This window comes from Mustela nigripes, chromosome 17, assembly GCF_022355385.1.
Source record: "Mustela nigripes isolate SB6536 chromosome 17, MUSNIG.SB6536, whole genome shotgun sequence".
NCBI classification, from domain to species: Eukaryota; Metazoa; Chordata; class Mammalia; order Carnivora; family Mustelidae; genus Mustela; species Mustela nigripes.
This window is the reverse complement of record NC_081573.1, coordinates 12,210,286-12,235,708: the sequence shown is the minus strand read 5'-3', so window position 1 is coordinate 12,235,708 and position 25,423 is coordinate 12,210,286. Positions and strand designations below refer to the sequence as shown.

The 25,423-nt window shown below is 43.8% G+C and overlaps 1 protein-coding gene across 1 annotated transcript; it reads right to left on the bottom strand.

Moving 5' to 3' along the window:
* Positions 1-2: 2 nt before the first annotated feature.
* ZSCAN4 (zinc finger and SCAN domain containing 4) lies at positions 3-5,548 on the bottom strand. Its single transcript, XM_059383447.1, has 4 exons — positions 5,153-5,548; positions 4,442-4,607; positions 3,649-4,356; positions 3-142 (listed from the first exon to the last, which is right to left on the bottom strand). The coding sequence occupies exons 1-4, from the start codon at positions 5,546-5,548 to the stop codon at positions 3-5; spliced, it is 1,410 nt and encodes a 469-aa protein (XP_059239430.1).
* Positions 5,549-25,423: the final 19,875 nt, after the last annotated feature.

The window sequence follows — 25,423 nt, the reverse complement described above, 5'->3', positions numbered from 1 at the left end:
TCTCACCCGCACGGCACGCGCACGCGCGGAAGAACCCGTCTGAAGTGCTCATTGGACAGCGACGCTGTCGCTCGGCTCCGGGCATTCTGGGCGGTGTAGTCCCCACGGCTCTGCGGCCGGGAGTCGGGGAGTCGGCGAAGTCCTGCCGCGAAGGTTGGGCGTCTGGTGGGAGTGGTGTTGGGAAAAGGCCGATGTGCGGCTTCGCTTTTTTTTTTTTTGAGAGCACGTGATTGTGTTTCTTTGCAGTGCTCTCTGCAGCCGACCACCCAAGTGTGTGCAGACATTTCGGACCCAGGGAAGTCAGCATAATCCTGGAGGCTAAGGATGTCGCTCTGGATCCTCCCAAAAGCCACAAACCAAACAGACACATTATTCATAGTGTCCGTCAGACACTGATATGTCCACGCCTAGTGGAAGCTAATAAACATTATCTTTTTTCAATTAGTGTCTCATAATGGTACACTGACTGCTGTGTCACCCCTTAGCAACAGGCAGGTGGACAGACCGATGGCACTTAAGCTCCGGACCTTCTGCGTAAGGCCACAACACGCCACCCCACCCCGCTTTCCAGGCAGTGTTCCTGGGGTTTCCCAGATCGCCTTTCCCAGACACCACCATACACGGGCTCACCCTCACTGTGATGGCACTGAGGGCCCTTGGACAGGAGTTCACACTCCCTCCCCACATGCACATCACTCTTCCTGCCACACCTGTCACAACTGCACTCCCACAGCCACAGCCCCTTGCTGTCCTACTTCATAATAATCTCTGCCTCTCTGATTGTTAATCAGCATATGCTGCCTAGGAAATGTGTGGCTGATTCAAACAGGACCAAGTACTATCCCAGACTCTGATGTCCTCACGACAGAGGCAGCCTTGTCCTAATATGGTCTCCCTCCCTGTAGAGGGCACTCTACAGACACATGCACACTTCCCCTTTTCTGAGGGCCCCCACTCTTTTCATGAGAACCTAATGCTGATGGGCTCTCTTGAGGATTATCTCATTCAACAGCCCCCAAAACAGTGTGGACCAACTATGATTCCAATTTTCAAAGGAGGAATCTATCTCTCAGAGAGGGTAAGGGACTACCATAAGGCTGCTCAGCGGTGTAACCGCTAGTTAGGTTCGGTTACACTGCCCTGGACCCACTCACCTTGCTCCCTTCTGTTCTTCTCCAGCAGAAATCTCCCAGGACTTGGGCTAGGATTCCCAAACACCTCACCTGCCAGATTGTCTATGGAGCCTGGGACCACCAAGTAACCCCACCCCAACATCTCCACCTGAGGCTCTCCACATCATCAATGTCACCTTAGACCATCTGTTCCCTCACTGCTATTGGCAATAGTTCCTCCCCATGGAGGGAGGAAACCTAAATATGGCTCCTGGGTGGCCCCTCCACTCTGTGCCCCCATGCTAAGCTGTCACCCAGTTATCACTGTCACTACTACAGTGTGAGGCCCTGAAGGACTGAGAGTAGCCACTGAGACCTTCACATATCCCTGCCGGCAGCTATTGCAGGAGACCGTAGTGCTTACAGCTCTTCCTCACCGTTCTTGGCAAATTGCAAATTGTTCTAACAATGGCTGCTAACCTGCTAGAAATTTTCCATTGCTCCCATAAAGCCCGTAAGCCTCCCACCTTCCTCTCCCAATCAGACAGGCTTCTCGGCCCTGGAGACAAACATTTCTGTGTAAAGACTTCTAGGCTCCAACTTGCCCCCCACCCCCACCTGTCAATCTTTAAACCTGTCTGAGCCTCCAGGCTGTACTTAAGGTATGCACCCAACTTTCTGCTCTGACTCCCACCAGCCCATCACCAAATATGCAGAGATGGGATAGGTTGTTTTCTCCAGGCCAGACTATCTCCACACCCATTCCCCTCATCACACTTGGTCCTTGGAGACTGTACAATTCTGTGTGTTGTTTGGGCATCCATATTGCATGCCTGTCTCACAAGTCTCTGTATTTGTGCATTTGTGTTGCCAAGCTGTGGTGAGGTCTGAAAGGGTCCCCAGTGCAGGAGCTTCTGTCCCCATGGAGTTGGGGGTGTGTCACTATCCTGGCACGTGGTTGTTCACCAAGTTCTCCAAACTGTGTGGTATGACTGATCACTAACCCAATCTCTAGCTCCTCTCCACTTCATGGAGGGTGGGGCTGAAAGTTCTAAGCTCATGATTTGGTCTTCCTGGGACCAGTCCCCATCCTGAGGCTATCCAGGAACTGCCTCACTGAAACGGAAGACATTCCTATCACCCAGGAAATTCCAGATGACTTAGGGGTTCTGTATCAGGAACCAGTTAGAAGACCAAGTATTAAAACAAAAGATGTTTTGGGGCACCTGGGTGGCTCAGTGGGTTAAGCCGCTGCCTTCAGCTCAGGTCATGATCTCGGGGTCCTGGGATCGAGTCCCGCATCGGGCTCCCTGCTCAAGCAGCAGGGAGCCTGCTTCCTCCTCTCTCTCTCTCTGCCTGCCTGTCTGCCTACATGTGATCTCTCTCCTTCAAATAAATAAATAAAATCTTTAAAAAAAAAAAGATGTTTCTATTGCTCTCATCACTTAAGAAATTACAAGGGCTTTAGGAGCTCTGTGCCTGGAACTAGGGACAGAGACCGACATATATATTTTCTGTTATTTCACAACCTGCCTCACAGAGGTCTTTCCAAACAAAATCTTTCCCTTGTACCAAGAGGTATGTGGAAGAATATTCACAGTAGCAAACCCCTGGAGACAAACCAGGAAAGAGAACAAATAAATGTTCCTCTCCACACAATGGAGCATTATCTGCAGCCCCATAGTCCTCTTAATGGAAGCAGTGAGAGAAATGTCACAATTTACCCCATAGAATACCCCCTTCTGTGATTCAAGCCATTTTCATATGGTACCTTCCAGTTTGTCAGTGTAATTGAGCCCAGTTTCCTAGCAGAAACCAACTCACAAATACATTCCAAGTAACCAGCACAAGTGCTGTTGCCCCAGCTGTGCACAGAATCTTTCCATTTCCTCCAAACTTCCCTTTCAAAGTAGCTCTGCAAATAAGCTCCCCATTCCCCCATACCTTCCATTTCTGGAAGAAATGAGCAGAAATCATTTGAACTTTCATGGTGTTTGTCAATAAAATAGCATTCTGAGACTTGCGGTCATAAATCATATCAGGTCCAGTTTAGCTGTTAATGTTTCCAGTGTATTGCAGAGATGTAACATTTAAATATAAAGGTTCCCTTTTACAGGATAAGACCTATGTCTGGGTTTCTGCCTCTGCTTTCTATCTTTTCATGCTCATGTGGCCCAGTAAAGACAAAGGGTGAGGACAGAGGACAGGGGAGCAGGAGGGAAAGCATCCCTTGACCACTGGGAGCTGCTCTTGGTGTCCTATGGAAGAACATTGCTGGGTTTTAGGAATAAGTACCAACATTACACATTCGTGCATTCATGCAGCAGACTCTTTGTTGGCTACCTGAAATCTGTAAGCCACCTTTCTAGGCACATGAGATACTCTAGTGAGCGAACTGAGAAATTCCTCCCTCACCTCACATTTTAGTGAAGACACGGACAATATAATGAGGAAATGACACGTTCTAAACAGGGAAGTGCCATGGAAATACACGCATCTGCATTCGTATTTCTACGTCATTCCACTGGGGCTGCACCTGAGGAAGCTCCTGGTGTGGAAGGAAGCCCTCTGGAGGCCCTCTTTTGGTGAGTCTTCAGGTGGCGGTGGTAGGTCGATGACTGGCGGTAGCTTCTGTGGCAGAGGGAGCACTCATAGGGCTTCTCTCCTGTGTGGATTCTCTCATGGGCCAGAAGGTTGGTTTTGTGGCTGAAGGATTTTTCACACATGCTGCACGTGAAAGGCTTCTCTCCTGCATGAATCTTCTGATGCACGTGTAGGTCTGACACTTGGAAGAAGCCTTTGTCACACTCAGCACAAGTAAATGTCCTCTCGTTCTTATGTCTTCTCTGATGGGCTTGTAGCTGAGAGAGATACCTGAAGAACCTAGGACACTTTTCACATCTGTATGACTTTTGTGTTTCACGGCATCCTCCTTGCTGTCCCCTACATGGGGATTTCCCCTCAGTTCTCTGGTGTGTAGGAACAGGCTCAGGGGTGACCTGGACCAGCTGAGAGAGAAACCCTGGTCCCCCATCTGTAAGGACATCTTGACAGAAGGGTCCTTCCAGGGCCCCTTCCTGGGACCCGGATGTGCCTAGAGCTGCTCTTCTGGAGCTAAGCGGATTCTTCAAAGAAACACTGTCCTCTTCTCGGATAATGAGAAGGGAAGGTATTTGACTGCTTTGACTGGTAATACTGTCATTTATGGGATAAATGTTGTCGCCATTTTCTTTAGCTTTCTCTCCTGTGGGGGATAAAGTGACTCGGTGAAGTCGTGCCCAAGAAGGAGCTGCATGAATCCCTCTGGTACCTCGGCTTACCCCACTCACCTTGTCCTGTTTCCAGGGAAGTATCTTGGGGAGTCCAGGAGGGTGTCCCCATGTTCTCTTCTGTTGAGGTCCCTGCTGACAACTGTTTCGTGAAATAAACAATGACTTCTCTTAAGGGTATATTCTCAGAAAAGAGGGCTTCTTGTCCCTGCATGTGGATGTGGACCTGTAAAAAAAAAAAAACAACAAAACAACACCTCATCACTATGGTATATAGATCTGTTGAGTGACAGAGTTGACCTTCCCTCATGTGGCTTTCCCAAGATCCCACTACCGCATGCTGCCACATCCACTATTCTGCCCTTATCCCTGCTGGCCTTAAAGTTCATGGTAATTTCTAACTAGTGTGTCATTTTCAACGAGAAAAGATGAATACTCAAGATTTCTTAGGGAAGAATGAGCTTGTGTTAAGGCATTTCTCCCCATTCTTGAGGTTTCTGCTCTACTGTCAGTTTCTTAGTGAGTCCTCCTACCATCTCATTGGTTAAAATTAATTAATATGTTGGCTCTTCTATGTCCTACTGAACAGATGCCTATAAAACATCTGCTCTCATTTTGCTTACTTAGCATGGCAAAGGGTCTCTTTGGTGAGAACTAGTAAGTGGGTCTACAATAACTCTTCCTTCTCTATTCCCGGGAAATTACAACAGGCTGTACTTAATCCTTACACACCTCTGACCCTCAGGCCAGGAGCTGAAACCCTCTACTCACTAATCCAGGTGGCTTCATGCCATCGTCAGTCAGATCTTCCATGAATTTCTCCAGGTTTCTGCCACTGGCATTCCATTTCTCTTTCAACATGGCCCTGTCACTGCAGTGGCCATTGATCATAAACTGTTCCAGGACCAAATGAGAAATAATTTCATCCTTGCTGTGTTTTTCTGGCTGAAGCCATGAGTGAAATAACTTATAGAGATTTTGCAGTTCCTGCCTTGCACATAAGTTATTATTGTTTTGTAATAAACTGAGCTGAGTCCTCGGGAACTCCCAGATCTCCTTTTCCTCCTGAATGGCTTGTCCTTGACAGGGTTTATGCTCTAGGTTTTCTGACCCAGAATCATTCCTAGATGGTTCTCCCTGAAATGAGATTCTGAGGTCTAAAGCCATCCTTAATAGGAATTCTCAGAGAGATTCAATTTCAGATATTCAGTTCCTCCTGATTTGTTTCTCTGGAAGTCTGTTGCACCAGCTCATCAGTACCTAAAGAGTGCAAGCTAGAAATAGAAGAGATACAGAACTAATTACAGCACAGGCATAATTTTAAAAATTCAGTTTCAGATAAGTTCATGCATAAATTCTACTAGACATGTAAGAAAGAATGCTAATCTTACACAAACGCTCCCAGAGCATAAAAAATGGGAACACTCTCCTTTTAATGAGTGTAGCAACTCCCTAATAATAAAAGTTTATAAGTACATTAAAGAAAGGTACACTACAGGTCAAGATCTTCACAAATGGTAGGTGTAGAAATGGAAAGCAAAACATTTGCAAATCAAATCCAATGACATAAATAGAAAATAATAAATCACAAAACAAGTGGGGTTTACCTTCTTTTTTAAAGTTTTTTAAACAATTTATTTATTAGAGAGAGAGCACATGTGTGGGGAGAGGAAAGGCTCCCGCTGAGCAGGGAGCCCAATGCGGGGCTTGATCTGGGATCATGACTTGAGTGGAGGGCAAACATTTAGCCTACTGAGCCACTCAGGTGCCCCAACTGGGGTTTACTTTCAAAATGAAAAGTTGGGTTAAAATTAAAAAGTCAATTACCACATGAATAGAGTTTAGAAAAACACAATATAATCATCTACTTGGATATATTAAAGGTGTTTAATGAAAGTTGGTGTTCATTACCAAAAGATATTAGTAAACTGGGGATAATGAGAACTTTTTTGATGTCATAAAGTATACGAAATATACCCAAACTCATCCTTAAATGTTTTCCCTTTAAAACTGAGAGATGGATGGCCACTGCCAATTTTATGCAACATTGGACTACTCTTTAGTCAGTAAAAAAGGCAAGAAAATATATTAAATATCATTATTTTATACATGTCCTGATTTTGTTTCCAAGAAAGTATCAAACATTCTACAAATATTAGGCAAGGTGAATTTTTGCAAGATGTCTGATACAAGACCAATTTGCCAAAATCATTTGGATTATATTATGACACTAGCAGCTGAAAATTAAGTTAAAAAAAATACTCAACTCTATATATCGCCATTAAACATAAAACATCTAAGAAAAATTCAATGAAAATGTGCAAGCCCTTTAAAGAAATACACAATATTACAGATATTATATGTATAAGGAGTAGCTATGTTTGTGGATTGCAAGACTCAATTCCAACTGGAAAACATCAATTATCCCCAAGTTGCTGTATAAATTCAATGCTATGTCATTGGAAATCCAACAAGTGGTTTTTCTGTGTGTGTGAACACTGACAGCTGATTCTAAAATTAGGTAGACATAAATAGGCTAAGAACAGTCAAGACTAACTGAACATAATAAAAAATAAATTATAAACAAATAATAAATTAGAAAAAATACCCAAGATAATTCTGAGGAATAATAATGTTTGAGGATTTACATAATCACAAAACAAAACTGATTATGAGACTATATTCATTAACACTGTGACCATGGCACAAGGATAGACAAATAAGGCAACAGAGCAGAATGTTAGCCTGATGTAGATTGTTATCTATATGGTCACCTGCTTTCTATAAAACATGACACTGAAGTGCATGTGCTGACAGGAAAGCTTATTTTTTGTCTTCAATAAATGGTGCTATGTCAACTGAATATTCATAAAGGGGGAAATTCATCCTGACCCCCATCCTACCCCATTTACAAAAATTAGTTCTAGATGGGTTTTAAAAATCTGAGAAATGTAAAATAGAGCTTCTAGAAGACCACCTGGAAGAATATATTTAAGAACTTATAGTAGAAAAAGCTGTCTTTTAGACAATACAGAAAGAACTCAGCAGGAAGTTCTTTTCCCAAGGAAAAGATTGACATACTGGACTACATTAAAATGAGAGATAGTGTTCATCAAGTGAAGTCATTTATTCATTTAAAAATGCAGCACAGTAGGGAAGATGTTTTCAATATATAGGTAAAACACAGAATGAGTTTGCAAAAACTTTTTCAAATAAATGAAACAGAAGATTGATTTCTACGAAAATGGTCAAAATACTTGTCAAAGGCAGATATCTTATAACAAAACTACCATGGCATGCTATAAAGTACTGCCAGAAAGACAAAAATCAAATAGACTGAGTGTTGACATGGACTGGAATACCTAGAACTCTTGGTCACTACTGGTGAGTACTCACTGTGGAAATGCTGTGACTGGTATCGACTAAGTCTGTGTTTATGTATTCAGGATGTGACCGTCAGTGTTACTCCAGGGCATTTGTTCAACAGAAAAATGTACTCACCTACATCATAGACATATCTGAATGTTTATAACATTATAATTCATAACATTCTCAAATCGTAAACAATCTAAGTGTCCAACATTAAATGAAATAGGTTATCATTAACTCATAGAGTCATATGATTATTCATAAGACTAGCATTGATCATTGAATGATCATTCATTGATAGCACTGAAAGTGAATGAACTGTTTCCTACAACATGAAATAGCCATAAATCAAAATGTTGAATGAAATAATGCAGAAACCAATATATACATTTTGTTTATTCCCACTTATGCCACTTCAAAAGCATATAGATATTATCAGTATTATTATTATTATTATTTTAAAAGATTTTATTTATTTATTTGACAGAGAGATTACAAGTAGGCAGAGAGGCAGGCAGAGAGAGAGAGGAGGAAGCAAGCTCCCTGCTGAGCAGAGAGCCTGATGCGGGACTCGATCCCAGGACCCTGAGATCATGACCTGAGCCGAAGGCAGTGGCTTAACCCACTGAGCCACCCAGGCGCCCCGATATTATCAGTATTATTTAGGATGTTGGTTACTTTTGGGAAAAATAGTAGATCCTGGCGTAGGTACATATATGGAGGGCTCCATAGAAGGACCCCAACCCAGAACTAAATACGATTCCTGGGATGCCAGACTTCCAGTTTCAGCTGGCAACATCCACCTCTTGATCTTAGAGGTGGTTATTCAGAAGTGTTTCTCTATAAAAATCCACCAGCTATCTTCTTTCACTTTTTCATTTTATGTATGAGCATTCCACTGCAGTAAATGGTCAATTTTAAACAGCAAATGGAGTCTAAAATTATAATTGGACATACAATTGAATAAAGGCAATGATCTGGTACAAATACGTTCTGCCAGTTATTGTAGGAAAAGAAACTCTTGGAAAAAAGTTGAGAATAAAGTGAATGAAACAGAAGAGACAGATGGGAATCCATACAAATGACCTCATCCTGTGTCAAAATCCCTCCTACCTCAGACACAAACATTTGTACGATGCACCCACCCCACCCACGGCCCCCCAGCTATGCTCACTGTGTCAGTTCAGTGATACATTTCCTTTTTCTTTTTATTTTTTTAAAGATCACAAGTAGGCAGAGAGGCAGGGGAAGCAGGTTCCCCGCCCAGCAGAGAGCCTGATGCCAGGCTCAATCCCAGGATCCCTGGATTCAACCCCCCCCCCACCCAGTGAGCCACCCAGGCGCCCCTCCAGCAACACATTTTTTTTTCAAAGTTTTTTTTTTTGAAAGAGAGAGAATGAGAGAAAGGGAACAAGAGTATGAGAAGGGGGGGTTGGAAGGAGAAGCAGACTACTCACAGAGCAGGGAGCCCAATGTTGGAACTCCAGGAGCATGACCCGAGCAGAAGGCAGTTGCCTAACCAACTGAGCCACCCAGGCGTCCCTTTTTTTTTTTTTTTTTTAAAGATTTTACTTATTTATTTGACAGAGAGAGACCAAAAGTAGGCAGAGAGGCAGGCAGAGAGAGAGAGAGAGAGAGAGAGGGAGGCAGGCTCCCCGATGAGCAGAGAGCCCGATATGAGACTCAATCTCAGGACCCTGAGATCATGACCTGAGCTGAAGGCATCGGCTTAACCCACTGAGCTACCCTGGTGCCCAGTGATACATTTCTTAGGAAACTTTCTCTTTGCTGTTTTTTCCCTATTAACAACTATCCTTCCTTGTGAAAAACATTTGTCCCTGCTTCACTGCTTTTTTCAAAGTTACAGTGTTACGTTGATTCATTTCTAATCCCTTCCACTCAAGTGTAGGATCCAGTAGAGATCAAATTGAGTTTGCATTGCTCAATATTGACTTCTGTCTGCACATCACTGTTACCAGGAAAACTTCAGGCACACCACTGGGATGTCAAATGAATAACAGATTTAATTCTACTTCTATATTATTGCTCTATTTTAGTGTCTCTCGCCCATTTTGTATGTAGTTAACATTCCAAAGTTTTTTTTTAAACAAATTTCACGGGCATCTGGGTTTTTCAGTTGGTTAAGCGTCTGCCTTTGGCTTGGGTCACGATCCGAGTGTCTGGGATTGAACCCAGCTCAGAAGGGAGTCTGCTCCTCCCTCTGCCTCTGCCCCTTCCCACTACTCCTGTCCTGGCTGCTCTCACTTGCACTCTCTCAAACAAATAAATAAAATCTTTATCACAAAAAGCAAATTTCATGCCACAAAAATCAGAAAAATATGAGTGGCAGGATTAAAATGTGCGAACACAAAGACCTAATTAATTTGTTAGTCGATGTCATTTCATGATTTGTGTCAAGCTCTGATCAGACTAGCCAGCCACCCTGATCCCATCAGTTAATGAGGCAGCAGATTTTGGAAAAATCCAATAGGAGAAAGTTGAACACATTCTTGGCTTTTCCTAATTCATTTATCACAAGGCTTCAAATCAACTATCTAAAATCCTCAACTGGTCAGGTCACACTCCATTTTATTCCCTCTATTCCTCCTTCTTGCCCTCAAGAAAAATACCAAGACCTTCTTGGTCTTGCCAGGGCCATCTCACCCCTCCAGCCCCACCTTAGGTGTTGTGGCTGGTTCTTTATATCCACATACATCAGCCTCCCTCCCTTTCTCTCCTTTCTTCTGTAGAATCCACGTCCTCTTCTTCATCTGCCCTTTCCCCCAGGTTCTCTTTCTGGATTACCTTACATTTGTAGACATCACTTAATCCTACACAGACATAGGTGTAGAGCATTATTAGAGCTAAGACCATGGAATTAAAACCTGACTGTCATGATAAAGTTCTCATCAGGGGTGCCTGCGTGGCTCAGTCAGTTAAGTGTCTTTGCCTCAGGTCATGATCCCAGGGTCCTGGGATCAAGCCCCAAATCAAGCTCCCTACTCATCAGGGAGTCTGCTTCTCCCTCTCCCTGCTCCTCTGCCTACTTGTGCTCTTTCTCTGTCAAATAAAATCTTTTAAAAAAGTCTCATGACAGGGGCGCCTGGGTGGCTCAGTGGGTTAAAGCCTCTGCCTTCCGCTCAGGTCCTGATCCTGGGATGTCCCGCATCAGGCTCTCTGCTCAGCAGGGAGCCTGCTCCCCCCCCCCTGCCTGCCTCTCTGCCTACTTGTGATCTCTGCCTGTCAAATAAAACAAAATCTTAAAAAAAAAAAAAAAGTCTCATGACAGGGACCCTGGATGGCTCAGTCCCTTAAGCGTCTGCTTTCAGCTCAGGTTGTAAACCCAGGGTCCTGGGTGATCACAGGACTCCCTGCTCAGTAGGAAGTCTACTTCTCCTTCTGTCCCTCCCCCATTAATCCTCTCTCTCTTTCTCACACTCTTTCTCTCACATAAATAAAATCTTTAAAAAAGGAAGTTCTCATCACAAGAAAAAAAAATTGAAACTATGTAAGATGACAGACATTAACCAGACTTACTGTGGTGATCATTTTGCAATATATACAAATATTGAATAAAATGTTGTACTCCTCTAACTAACATAATGTTATACATCAAAATTTATCTCAAAACAAAGCCCAGGCTGGGAGGGTTCTTAATCTGGAGTCTGGCATTCACGAGCTTTGTGACTATAGGTACATTACCCATCAGTCCTTGTCTATGTCATGAGGGCTCTGATCTCTGATGACACCCAGCACCCAGAGTTGGGATGGGATGGGATGGGAGAGTTGGGATGGGAGAGAAAAGAGTTAATACATATGAAGCCCTATTGGAGTATTTGCTGGTGCATGATAAGCACTCAGTAAAGTCTGCTGACACCTCACTTTTAAATTTTAGCTCCTACCCACTTGTCCCAATCTGCTGTTGGCCAACATGTCCACAAGTTGTAATAAAAATTAATTACTAGAGGTGGCTCAATGGGTTAAGCCTCTTCCTTTGGCTCAGTTCATGATCTTGGGGTCCTGGGATTGAGTCCCGCATTGGGCTCTCTGCTCAGCAGGGAGCCTGCTTTCCCCTCTCTCTCTGCCTGCCTCTCTGCCTACTTGTGATCTCTCTCTCAGTGTCAAATAAATAAATAAAATATTAAAAAAAAAAAAGAAAAGAGAGAGCTTCATTTAAAAAAAATGAATTTACTAGAGGGGCACCTCGGTGGCTCAGTGGGTTAAAGCCTCTGCCTTCCGCTCAGGTCCTGATCCTGAGATCTCCCGCATGGGGGGGGGGGGGGTCTCTGCTCAGCAGGGAGCCTGCTTCCTCCTCTCTCTCTGCCTGCCTCTCTGCCTACTTGTGATCTCTGTCTGTCAAATAAGTAAATAAAATCTTTTAAAAAATGAATTACTAGAAACATAAAATCCACACGATAACAGAGTCATACAAGAAGACTTTCACAAGGAGAGGTCCCCTGCAGTCAGGACAGGTTTTATAGAGAAGTTGACACAATAGATTGTCCTCCACACGTGAGGGAACCCTATAACTTTGCACCTAGGAATTTTCCTCCCAGAGCTGTGCCTACCTACACATGCATGGATACTCACACACACAAAATCAGAAATCTTCCTTTCATCCTGCAAACTCACCTCAAGAAGACTGAACTTCAAACTGGGCAATCCTGGGCTGAAAGCGAGCAGCTTCGTGACTCACTCTCCGTGCTGGATTCATCGGACCGGTCTTCCTAAGGCTCCTCCCTTTTATAGGGTGTGGGCTCAAGGATGCACTCACAGATGTGATTGGATAAAAAGGCTCACTGATGAAATCCCTGATGGAATCTTCATCTGACTCCAGCTCCACCTCTCCAATACGTTCGTTATCACAGAACAACCTGGAAGGGCCCCTGGGGGGCTCAGTTGGTTAAGTGTGTAGCTTTGGCTCTGGTCATGATCTCAGGGTCCTGGGATGGAGCCCCTGCCTGCCTCTAGCCTGGGCCCCGCCCTAGCCAGAGCTCAGATCCCCATGCTCAGTGGGGAGTCTGCTTGTCCCACTGCTCCTCCCTCTGCTACTGCTTTCTCTCTCATATAAATACATAAATAAATAATCTTTAAAACCCCCAAAATATCCCTCCTGCAGGGACAACTGACCACAAACACACTCTCTTTTTTAAGATTTTTAATTTTTAATTTAAATTCAATAATTAACATATAATGTATTATTATTTTCAGAGATAGAGGTCAGTGATTCATCAATCTTATATAATACCCATAGCTCATTACATCACGTGCCCTCCCCCACCCCACCCCCAACATCCCTCAGTATGTTTCCTATGACTGAGAGTCTCTTATGGGGGTTCCTGGGTGGCTCAGTCGGTTAAGCATCTGCCTTCAGCTTGGGTCAGGATCCCAGGGTCCTGGAATTAAGTCCTACATCAGGCTCCCTGCTCAGTGGGGAGCCTACTTTTCCCTCTAACTGCTCTGCCTGCTGTTCTCCCTGATTGTGCTCTCTCCATGACAAATAAATAAATAAAATCTTTTAAAAAATAAAATTTATTTGAGAGAGAGAGCAAGAGAGAGAGAGAGAGAGAGAGAGAAGGAAAGCACAAGCCAGGGGGAGAAGTAGAGAGAGAAGCAGACTCCCTGAAGAGCAAGGAGCATGATGTGTGACTTGATCCCAGGATCCTGGGGTAATGACTGGATGTGAAGGCAAACACTTAACTGACTGAGCCACCCAGGTACCTCGGAACACACTATTTCTGCAGTGAAATGCAACAACACCGCCACAGAATGGAAATAGAAAGATTAACACTAGTCTCACATAAATTGTGGCCAAGTTTTGTCTTAAGTGAGTCTCACACAAACTTGCTAATACTTTCTAATTTTCCGAGATTTGTGGATGACAAGTTTGGCAGAGAACAAGGCCACTGTTCTTTCTTCCTCTGTCGATCCCAGGCTGGTGAGAAGGGGACTTGCACCTCCAGGAGGTGCTCCTAGTCCAGAAAAAAGACCACAAGGGCTGAGACTAAGGTCATTTCAATGGAAAGGGAGAGACAGATTCTTATTTTATGTTGAGAAAGTGCACGATGTCTGAGACTCATTTGTCAGAGATGGAGGAGTTACAACGGGGAGAGATCCCTGGTTTGAAACAAGGCTGGGTGGGTGGCAGGAATAGATTTTTGGAAAGCCAGCATTTCTGTTTCCTGACTCTTTGTAGTGGGAATGACCACCAGTACAAGATGAGGGAGAGTTGGGGAAGCAGAAGGCACAGTAAGGGAAGGGAGCTATGGGGCAATCCAAATATCACGTCTGTCCTTTACTTTCAAGCCATATCCACATATCCACAGTGAAACCACCCCACCTCATACTGTGCAGCCCCCACCACACCTCATTGGTGGGGTCTGCTCTTGTCCTCCTGCCAGTTTTCTGTCCTCAAAGTAGCTATCACAAGGACCCTGTATAAACCATCTGACCACGTCCTTCCCCTGCAGAACACCCTGATGGCTTCCAGAGTCACTCTGCCACAGTGCAAACCGCCCTTGGCAAAGGACCTCCCCACACCCTAAAATGTTGCAGACTCATGGTTTCACAAAAATGCAATAAAAATGAGTTAGCAGAAATGCAAAGCCAAAGAGAAAACAAAGGCATACAAATTGTAAGGGCTTTTATGTCACCAGATTCAACAGACATAAAACGTCTGTAACTTGTCCTGAGTTTATATACTTGCTCTCTGCTTAGGTACTTTGCTCACCAAAGACAGGAGCAAGTGTGCAGAATGGCAGGGCCCCTGGACCGCTCTAAGAGTCACAGACACAGTGCGAAACCAACTTCCTGACAGCAGCCCAGAGATCCTGTTGATCTGGCTCCAGTGGCCTGTCTCCCTTAGCGGCCCCCCACCTGCCACAGCCTCACAGGCTCCCACACTTCTCTCTGGCAGCCTCACTCTCGCCTTCAGTCTTTATTTCCCCCTCCCTTTGCTCCTCAACTTCTGTCCAGGTCTGCAACGGACATGTTTCCTCCCATCTTGGGACCCCACTCCCATCAGGCAGTCTTTGGTCACCCTCTTTGCTTTATTTTTCTCCACAGCAATGACCTTCATCAGACAAACTATATTCTTCTTACTTGTCTTGTTTATCATCTGTCACTCCCCATAGAATTTAACCAACTCACAGACAGAAGATTTTTTTCTATACTCTATCTGGAGTGGTTTATATAGAACTGGGCACTTGTAAGTTCTCATTACTTATGTGTCTGTTTGAAATAAGTAATACAGATATGAGAGTCTGTGCCCTAAACAGCCATGGTGGCCATAGAGAGGTCAGTGTCAGATGAACCACAAAAGGAAGTATAGAGCGGAGATGTTGAGATGGCTCCGGGATCCAGGAGAGGTAGTGCTCTTTCAAGGGCTGCTGCCTACATCCCAAAATCAAGATAGAGAAATTAGAAGTTAGAGGAAATCACCGATGAGAGCAAATTCCGGAGTCCTGTTCCAAAATATAGGGAAATGCAGGCCATCGCAGACCTGTCTGGATGAGAGCCCAGAGCTGAGGACAAGCTGAAGAAAGCCATTTCATTTACCACCTACAGGGCCGGACAGCCAATACCTTCATGTACCACCTCCTGTCTGTGGTGCTGGAATAAGCAGCAATATCATGTCAAGAGGATTGGAAGAGTGGTCAGTCAGGCTATCAGCTGCCCCTGGGCTGTTGTGCCGTTCTCTCTCCTCCCACAGACCTTTTAGGTGACAGTTCAGGTGATACCTGTACCCTGGCCAAGTTAAGCTGAAAACCGATGACCTGGTTGCCTAGTATAGAGGGAGCGGGACTCCCTTCCCTGACCCCCTGCCCTTGTTCCACATTCACTGCATCTGCCAGAGCACATAGCCTGATTTTGGTCTTTCCTCCGTACGCACGTGAGACAGAGCATCTCATACATCCAGTGAAAGTAATTAGATATGGAAAAATCACAAAAAATCATAATAAACAATATATGACATCTGGAAAACAGTGATGGAAGAGAACAAATAAATGCAAATAAGCAAATAGAGTATCCAGGAGGGCCGCCTGGGCGGCTCAGTTGTTAGCAACTCTTGGTTTCTGCTTGAGTCATGACCTCAGGGTTGTGAGATGGAGCCCTGCGTCGTGCTCTACGCTCAAAAGGGAGTCTGCTTCGGGATTCTCTCTCTCCTTCTGCCCCTTTCCCCGCTTGCTCTCTCTCTCTAAAATAAATTGATAAATCTTTTAAAAAATAATCAAGGAGATGAAGAAAGACAGAAGCCATAGGAAGAAGATATGCCAAAAAGAATTAGGAAAATATTGGTCAAGGAAAACGTTTATAAAGATAGGACTGGGAGGTGCCTGGGTGGCTCAGTGGATTAAGCTGCTGCCTTTGGCTTGGGTCATCTCAGGGTCTTGGGATTGAGCCCCACATCAGACTCTCTGTTCAGCAGGGAGCCTGCTTCCCCCACTCTCTCTGCCTGCCTCTCTGCCTGCTGGTGATCTCTCTCTCTGTCAAATAAATAAATAAAATCTTTAAAAAAAAAAGACAGGACTGTGTAGAATAAATAGAATGAGATATTTACAGAATTAATTAGTGAGTCAGACAATCAGAATGAAGATGAGATCTGAAAGGCAAAGGATGAAACAGAAAGCATAAAAGAGCTAAGGTCGTGATCCGGCCTGTGGGAATGGGTATTCTTCTGGTTTATGCTTGTGAAAGTGACTAATACACAATGGTACTAAACATCACTGTGGAATACGTAAAGAAAATGAAAGTACAGTTACCAAGATCTGGATGTAAGTATTACCAAAATGAGGGGGAAAGTATGTGATGACCCAGCAGAAGACACATGGTAGGAGATTCAGTGGCTTGAATCGGGCATGGACACGAGATCCGGAAGTTGCTGGACTCTGAGGCATGTGAGACGCGGCAGCAGTAGTTCAGGGATGAGGCAGGAGATGCACACTATGGGTGACTCGGGCGAAGAAGGATACGCATGTGATCCTTGTTGTGGGCACTACGACAACGTAACCTAAGTGCATATGTATAATGGTTGGTAAAAGTGGTAAAGAGAGGCCAGAATTTCCTCACTGAGAAATGGTGTAGCTCATTTAAAGGGAAGCAGATGGGGCAGGGTCTGGGACAGGACAGTGAAAAGGAGATTGATATTTTGGTGAAGGAGACCACGGTGTGAATTGAAAAGCTCTCTTCCTTCTCCCAGTGGCCCTCAATCTTTCCCCAATTAGTAAAGCTCAGAGGAAAGGAACAAATTTCTGATTCCTTCACCTCAGGCTGACCCATCAGAACTGGGCACCCAGGGTCACATTCCAGGCTTCATATTGTTTTCTTGTTAGTCATTAACAGCTCAGTGGGAGAGCTTTAGATCTCTGTCAGGCAGTTGTTGATAAAGATGATGCACACATCCATACGAATTATAATGCTTTTGATATTGATGGGTTTTGAAATCAGATCTTTAAGTTCCAAATCTGTTCTATTTTAAAGAAAATGTTTTGATTCTTATAGGTCTTTTGCATTTCCATTTATATTTTATTTCATTATTTTTTTAAGTAAACATAACTTCAAGATGTTATTATCTTCATAACATAACTGAAGGCGAAGCTTAGAACTGGATTGCTTGGCTCTTTATCTTCTTCTTTTTTTTTTTTTTTAGATTTTATTTATTTGAGAGAGAAAGAGTGAGCATGAGAGGGAGAAGTTCAGAGAGAGAAGCAGACTCTCCACAGAGCTGGGAGCCCGATGTGGGACTTGATCCCGGGACTCCAGGATCCTGACCTGAGCTGAAGGCAGTTGCTTAACCAACTGAGCCACCCAGGTGCCCGGCTCTTTATCTTCTTATCTAATTCCAGTTCATGTGTGAAAAGGGGCAGGAGGGGGCGAGGAGCTAAGTGTTTGACTGTGGGGACAGACGGATTCTAAATCATCTAAATTGTGACCATTACCAACTGGCTGACCTTGGTCACGTCTACTCTTCCCAGGCTTCAGGGTTCATGTCTGTAAAAGTGGGAAAATGGACATAAAACTGTACAGCACAGAAAGTGAGGCAGACATTAAATAATAGATGATATTATACAGCTCAGTGAAGACCCTATCCCAGTGCAAAGGTGAGGAAAGATTCTCAGCAAAGAGAAAAGCAGGCACCAAGACTCCGAAGCTAGTGAGAACTTGGCATGTTTGGAATCAAGTGAAGGCCAGTAGGCTGGAAGAGGAGAGTGATGGTTGGAGGATGAAGGGAAGGGGCTGACGAATATGTTTTCATAGGCTATGATGAGAAACTTGGATTTAGTCTGACCATTCTAGGAAGCTGTGGGAAAGATTTAGCAAGACAGACACATCATATTTTTAAAAATGTCTTATTTCAGAATAATTATAGATTCACAGGGAGTTGCAAATATAGTGCAGAATACCTTTCACTTAGTTTCCCCTATGGTAACATCTGACATAATCTTCATATCAAAACTGGGAATTTAACATTGGTCCAGTCTTCAGACCTTTTTCACAGTTACCATTTTACACGTGCTTATGTGTGTGTGTGTGTGTGTGTGTGTGTGTGTGTGTGTGTAGTTCTGTGCACTTTCATCATAGGTGTCAATTCATTAACTACCTCCACAATCAAGATACAGAACTTTTTTTGGCAGAAGGTCAAAGTTTGTATTTAGCCCCCAAATGGAGATGGTGCAAATCAAATGAAGAGAAGTCTGAGGTGGAGCAAAATATGCCTGCGGAAATGAGGGGTCTTCATAAAAATAGTCCTTGGGGGCTCAAATCTTGGTCTTAGCATTTGACATGAGCAACCAAAAATTTCTATGTGTCAGTAAGCATTTTGGTCATGACATTACAGTGACCATCCTGACTAGCTGGGAGTTGTTTTTTGAAGGGAAGGCCAGGAGAACAATCAAAGTTTAGAAATGTATCCATCCAAATAGATCAATTGGGTGTAGGTTTGCTATGAGCAAAGTTTAAGATCATCTGAGTAGGCTTCAACATGGTCGGGCAGTTTAAGGGAAACTTATGGCATGTCCAACTGTACAAAATTTTGCCAGTGAGATGGGAACAAAATTATGGCACTAACCAGTGGTTGGCTGTGGCAATGGGGTTTACAAGGGCATTGGTGTCAGTGTGCCAAAATACAGCTAGATGGCTGTTGCATTGCCAGATGGGGTCTGCTCAAGGCCTGCAGTGTTCCAGGCCCATGTTATTATCTACACAAAATAAGTATAGCCAAGCTATGAGAAGCAGGAAGGCTGGGCGACATATTTGTCTTGTGGGAGTGCTATAACCAGAGGCACCGAGGACGCACTGACCACATGGACTTTGTGTGGACTGGGTAATACTCCCACTTCAGGTCTATGTAGTTGGAGGGAACCTGCATTCCTTAGTGGAGTATCTTACTAGATAAGTCTGGTTTTAGTCTTTCTTGGCTTCTCTGGTATTCACACTGCTGTGGGTATGAGTTCTGGACACATGATCTCTACTTCCTAAGTGAGATTAAAAAAAAAAAGATTTATTTGTTTGACAGAGATCACAAGTAGGCAGAGAGGCAGAGAGAGAGGAAGGAAGCAGGCTCCCTGCTGAGCAGAGAGCCCAATGCAGGGCTCGATCCCACGACCCTGGAATCATGACCTGAGCCAAAGGCAGAGGCTTTAACCCACTGAGCCACTCAGGCGCCCCCTAAGTGAGATTTTTATAGGCATTTGAAATTAAGTATGTTTTATAGCCAGGAATATTTGGCAAAGCGTGTGGTATAGGCTACGCAAATCAACACCTATCAGGGTGCCAAATAACTCTGGCAGATAGCCAAAGGGACACTCGGTAGAGAGATGATCATATCCCACAGTAACTCAAGCCTTGACCTGGCTTCCATCCTGCTCAGGACTGGGGGAAGTCCAAAAAAGACAGATAAAAGAGGAAGAGGAAGAGGGAGGAATGCCTAATCAATGTGATCCTTATAGATGCTGATATGTGAGGTGTCACTGGAGAAAGGAGGTGAAGGCAACTGATTTCAGTGCATTTTGATATTGAGTAGAGGGACCCAAGGCCTGGGGATTTACTATAATGAGGTCCAGTGGTAGGAGGCAGACCCATTTATAAGATCACTTGTTGTCTATAATTTCCAAAAGAGTTAAGTGTTGAGGCATTCTATAAGACCAGCAGCCTGGGACAGATAGGGAAGGTGAAACATCTGTTGAATGCCTTGTTCTACAGTGAGAGCTTCTTCATTCAATGTTGGTAATGTCTGGAACTCTAAAGGGCATGAGTGTTTTTGTAAAGCTTTGTATGGTAGCTCCATCAGTGGCATGTGTAGTGGGGTGGATGAATAAGGTGTATGAGTAGGTATTCAGTACTGTCAAGTCATAATAATAAGTGGCATTGGCAGAGGCAGGCAGATGCCTGATAAAATTGATTTGCTGGTGACTATAGGAGATCCCTCTGGGATGGCACCCCTCCATTGTATTGCCAATGACAGTGTTCCCAGATAGAGTGCATTGACGTGTCACATGTAGGCCATGACAGGAGAGTGGGGGAAGCCCTCTGAGTTTAGCCCAAATTTCAAGGTTTGAAGTTCCTCTATGACTGATATTTCATGGTCTAATGGGCTTTGCAAAGAAAAATTTATGGGGTCGTCTGACAGTTTTCAACCAAGGATTTGAAAGTTGTCCCAATCTATCAGCTTTGGAATTAAATGAGGCCCTAACAGCATGAAATTTGGCATGGGCAAAGACACAGGTGATCTTAATTAGTACCTTTGGGGTAAAGTTCTTTACCCCAGAGGAGTAAGTTTTGAATGAGGGTTTATTATTGCCGTTGGTTGCACCAAAGAGCTAGAAGTGGCAATGACACAGGAGCCTGTAAAGTGTCCTTGGGGTCATCTGTTGGCCAGGGCATTCCCCAGTGCTAAGTGACTGCCTGGAGTTAGGCCACTTGTATTGACTCTTGGGTCCATTTTTGGGGATGTCCTGTTTAAAGGAAGAAAAGCAGCAGTTCTTCAGAAAATTCCATCACATGTACTGGTGGCATTATCAGCAATAAAGCATGTGATTCCCTTTGTTGTTCAATTAGTTATCCTAAAGCTATCCCTGGGTAATCAAAGGTCCAGGAGAAGGGTGCCCTCCTTCATTACTGTGGGATCTGGCTAGAGACTGAGGACAGGTAAAGCCCTCTTCTTTCAGGTGGGATCCACCAGCAGGTCCTGGTTTGTCTCCATCCCCTATCAAAGCCTTGATGGTCATGCTGAGTTTATCGGATGTTGCCTTCATGACCAAGGAAATAATGGGTAACATTGAGTGCAGAGTGTCACAGGGTTCAGGTCCTGGGACAGCTTCCATTTCCAAAAGGGCTCAGCATGCAACCAGCAGTTGTTCCTCAAAGGGCATGTAATGTGGTCAAAACAGGCAGCTTTCTGCACCGGAAAGGCTTACAGGTAACCAACTGTCAGCATGAGTGGTCCAAACACTCTAAGAAATACAGGTGAGCACAGAACTTCTACCACGTTGCCAGTAGGCAACTAAAAGATGGGCCTGTTGTAGGGCCATCTGAACTGAATATAGGGCTTTCTGTTGTAAAGATCCCACTAGTAGGCTAATTTTTGGGTGAATGTATAATAAACCTTAGTAGTATTTGTAAATGGAGAATATGTTGCCTTCAGAGCCAGAAAGACTCACTAGGTTTGGTCGCTCAAGACTGACTAAAGCTGGGGCGCCTGGGTGGCTCAGTGGGTTAAAGCCTCTGCCTTTGGCTCAGGTCATGATCCCAGGGTCCTGGGATCGAGCCCCACATCAGGTGCCCTGCTCAGCAGGGAGCCTGCTTCCCCCCATCTCTCTGCATGCCTCTCTGCCCACTTGTGATTTCTGTCAAATAAATAAAATCTTAGGGGTGCCTGGGTGGCTCAGTGGGTTAAGCCGCTGCCTTCTGCTCAGGTCATGATCTCAGAGTCCTGGGATGGAGTCCCGCATCGGGCTCTCTGCTCAGCAGGGAGCCTGCTTCCCTCTCTCTCTCTCTGCCAGCCTGTCTACCTACCTGTGATCTCCCTCTGTCAAATAAATAAATAAATCTTTAAAAAAAAAATCTTTAAAAAAAAAAAGACTGAAGCTGACAAAATTAGAAGTTGCCTTTTTTTTTTTTTTTTAAGATTTTTATTTATTTATTTGACAGACAGAGATCCCAAGCAGGCAGAGAGGCAGGCAGAGAGAGAGAGGAGGATGCAGGCTCCCTGTCGGCAGAGAGCCCAATGCGGGGCTCGATCCCAGGACCCTGAGATCATGACTTGAGCTGAAGGCAGAGGCTTTAACCCACTGAGCCACCCAGGCGCCCCTAGAAGTTGCCTTTTAACAACATGAGTACAGTGGCCCTTAGGCACACTAGATGAACCTAAGACTCACTGAGGTGGCATGACCTTGAACTTTGGGGGGGGGGCAGAGCCCATTCGCTCTCTGTAAGTGCAACAATGATTGTTCGCATATACTGTGTGTCTAGCAAGTTCCCTCAGAGGAGGATGTCATCAGTGTAGTGGAATACATGGATGCCTGGGGACAGCTAAAACCAATCAGGGTTTTGCCAGTAGAGGTTGTATGTGGTGGTTGAACTTCTGAGGTATCCCATGGGAAACTGAGTAAAGTGATAAACTGTTGAATTCACCTTTGAGACTGAATGTGATTGAAAGGGTGTTGAAATAAGCACTGAATAGAACATACAGAACAGCAAAATATTTGCCAGCAGACGACTGGATGGCTTCACTCATTTCAGTTATGTGAGTATAGCAATTTTAACAGATGGGACTAAGGTGGTAGTAACTTACGGTGAAATGACATTCCACTGAGGATTCTTAAATATCTACTGTGGTGGGATGCCTGGGTGGCTCAGTTGGTTAAGCAGCTGCCTTCGGCTCAGGTCATGATCCCAGCGTCCTGGGATGGAGTCCCACATCAGGCTCCTTGCTTGGCAGGGAGCCTGCTTCTCCCTCTGCCTCTGCCTGCCATTCTGTCTGCCTGTGCTCACTCTCTCGCTCTGACAAATAAATAAAATCTTTAAAAAAAAAACATCTACTGGGGCACCTGGGTGGCTCAGTGGGTTAAAGCCTCTGCCTTCTGCTCAGGTCATGATCTCAGGGTCATGATCTCTAGGATCGAGCCCCACATCGGGCTCTCTGCTCAGCAGGGAGCCTGCTTCCCTTCCTCTCCCTCTGTCTGTCTCTCTGCCTGCTTGTGATCTGTCTTTCAAATAAATAAATAAAATCTTAAAAAAAAAAACAACATCTACTGTGGTTTCTCAGATATAAACAAAACTGGTTACATCCTATATGTCAATGAACCTTACCTAATTTATATGTTAATGTATTCTTGGGGACGCCCGGGTGGTTCAGTCAGTTAAGTGCCCTGCAGCTTGGGTCATGATCCCAGGCTACATGGGATCAAGTCTCCCATCAGGCTCCTTGCTCAGTGGGTAGCCTGTTCCACCTGCCTGCTGCTCCCCCTGCTTGTGCTCTCTCCCCCTCTGAAAAATGAATAAATAAAATCTTAAAAATATATATACATATATATTCTTGATATATCTTCAAAATGATTCCTGGCCCTTTTCCAGTTTTTTTTTTTTAAGATTTTATTTATTTATTTGACAGACTGAGATCACAAGCAGGCAGAGAGGGGGAAGCAGACTCCCCACTGAGCAGAGAGCCCTATTCGGGGCTCGATCTGAGGACCTTGGGATCATGACCAGAGCTGAAGGCAGAGGCTTTAACCCACTGAGCCACCCAGGCACCCTGAGTTTCTTTTTTCTTATTCAATTGATTCAATTGTTGTTTTGCTTACTGACTTTTGCCTACTACTTCCTTTCCTTATTTTATCTTTGTGCTTACTTTAAATTTTTCATTTAAATACATGAGGACAAATTTACACAAATGATTTTAGTCCCTGCCAGATGCCTGTAGACAACTGTGATTACAGCTAGTGAGATGTGTTCTCTGAGATCCAGCCCTGGATCTGAGGCAGGGAGACAACAGACAGCTATTATCTTCCCCAAACATGAGTGCTACTAACATTCTTGTTATTAAAAAAATACCAAATACAGGCAACTGAAATGTGACAGATTTCAATAAACCTTAATTTATATGCACTGGAAATCTTTAGAAATTAGACGCTAAGACTCATTCTTCAGTAAAATATGGGTGATAATATCAAGAATGTAGAGAGCATAACAACACTTTAAATGTTCCCTCTGAATGTTTTCAAATTTATTGAAACTTGCCAATCATTTTTATGGAACCCCAAGCTGAGAATTATGATGGATTACTTACGTTTTTTTTTGTCAACAAAACAAAGATATAAGTTTCATATAAAATTCATAATAAATTCAGATAAAGTTCATAATAAAAACATATAAAGTTCATAATAAAAACGTGAAAAAAATTTCATATGAAGTTCACAATAAAAACATGCTTTAACCCCAAAATAAAGTGTTGGGAAATTGCATCTCAACTGTTAGTTTGCATTCCTGCTGATACCTTGCAAGAAAAGCAATTTCAAAGTTTGGCTTTTTTCCAAGAATTTCTGTATTTCAAATACCTTGCCTGCTTTTTTTTTCCTTCAACAATTTAAGTATTTAACTGAATTGTCAGCAGTATTATAGATCTTCTTTTGTGCTTTCAATAAAATTTTTGGTTTCAGGGGTGTTAAGGATATTCGAAAACATTAACATGTATATCTTAACTATGGTGCAGTTTATAGCTCCTAATTATAGCTCTAGTAAATCTCAACTTGTCATGTCTTAATCAGTTTAGTATGTTTTATTATTGCCTATGTTCTACAAATTATTTGCAGCTACTGGATTAGAAGTGTGGTAACAGAATCCTATGTCTCTGGCGATTCTTCCCAACTGTGCTCAGTGACATCACACTGGCAGCTTGAGATCGGCCATAGTGGGAGTATTTATACCAGCGAACTTGAAAGACTCTACAAACCAGGACTTAGATGTATTACTGAAAGTCTGGACTTAAGAACATGATGGAAAATATGTAAATAATGCAGATTAAACTTGAAAGTGTGTGGTGCATGTAGTCTTACCTTCTACTTACCACAGAAACACCTGAGGGATAAACGTAAGCTATTCCTTTGTTAACAAAAAAGGAAATAGCCACAATTCATAAAAAAGAAAATAGGCTAAAGATATGAACAGACATTAAGATACATGGATGACAAACACAAGAAAAAAATGTTCAACATCATAAATCCCTAGGGAAATGTAATTAAAATTACTGCTTGCTTGTTAAAAAGGTAAATTCCAAAGACTGAATCAAAAGACTGATGCCAGGGGATGCCTGGGTGGCTCAGTTGGTTGGACGACTGCCTTCGGCTCAGGTCATGATCCCGGAATCGCAGGATCAAATCCCACATCAGGCTCCCAGCGCCATGGGGAGTCTGCTTCTCCCTCTGACCTTCTCCTCGCTCATGCTCTATCTCACTGTCTCTCTCTCAAATAAATAAATAAAATCTTAAAAAAAAAAAAAAAAAAAGACTGATGCCGGGGCGCCTGGGTGGCTCAGTGGGTTAAGCCTTCGGCTCAGGTCATGATCTCAGGGTCCTGGAATCAAGCCCCGCATCGGGCTCTCTGCTTAGCAGGGGGCCTGCTTCCTCCTCTTTCTCTGCCTGCCTCTCTGCCTACCTGTGATCTCTGTCAAATAAATAA

Coding starts and splice junctions, on each gene's coding strand:
- ZSCAN4 (XM_059383447.1), bottom strand. CDS start 5,548: ATGGCTTTAGACCTCAGAATCTCATTTCAGGGAGAACCATCTAGGAAT. Junction 4,357..4,441: donor TTCCCTGGAAACAGGACAAG/GTGAGTGGGGTA, acceptor TATCCCCCACAG/GAGAGAAAGCTAAAGAAAAT. Junction 143..3,648: donor CACACCAGGAGCTTCCTCAG/GTGCAGCCCCAG, acceptor CCTTCGCGGCAG/GACTTCGCCGACTCCCCGAC.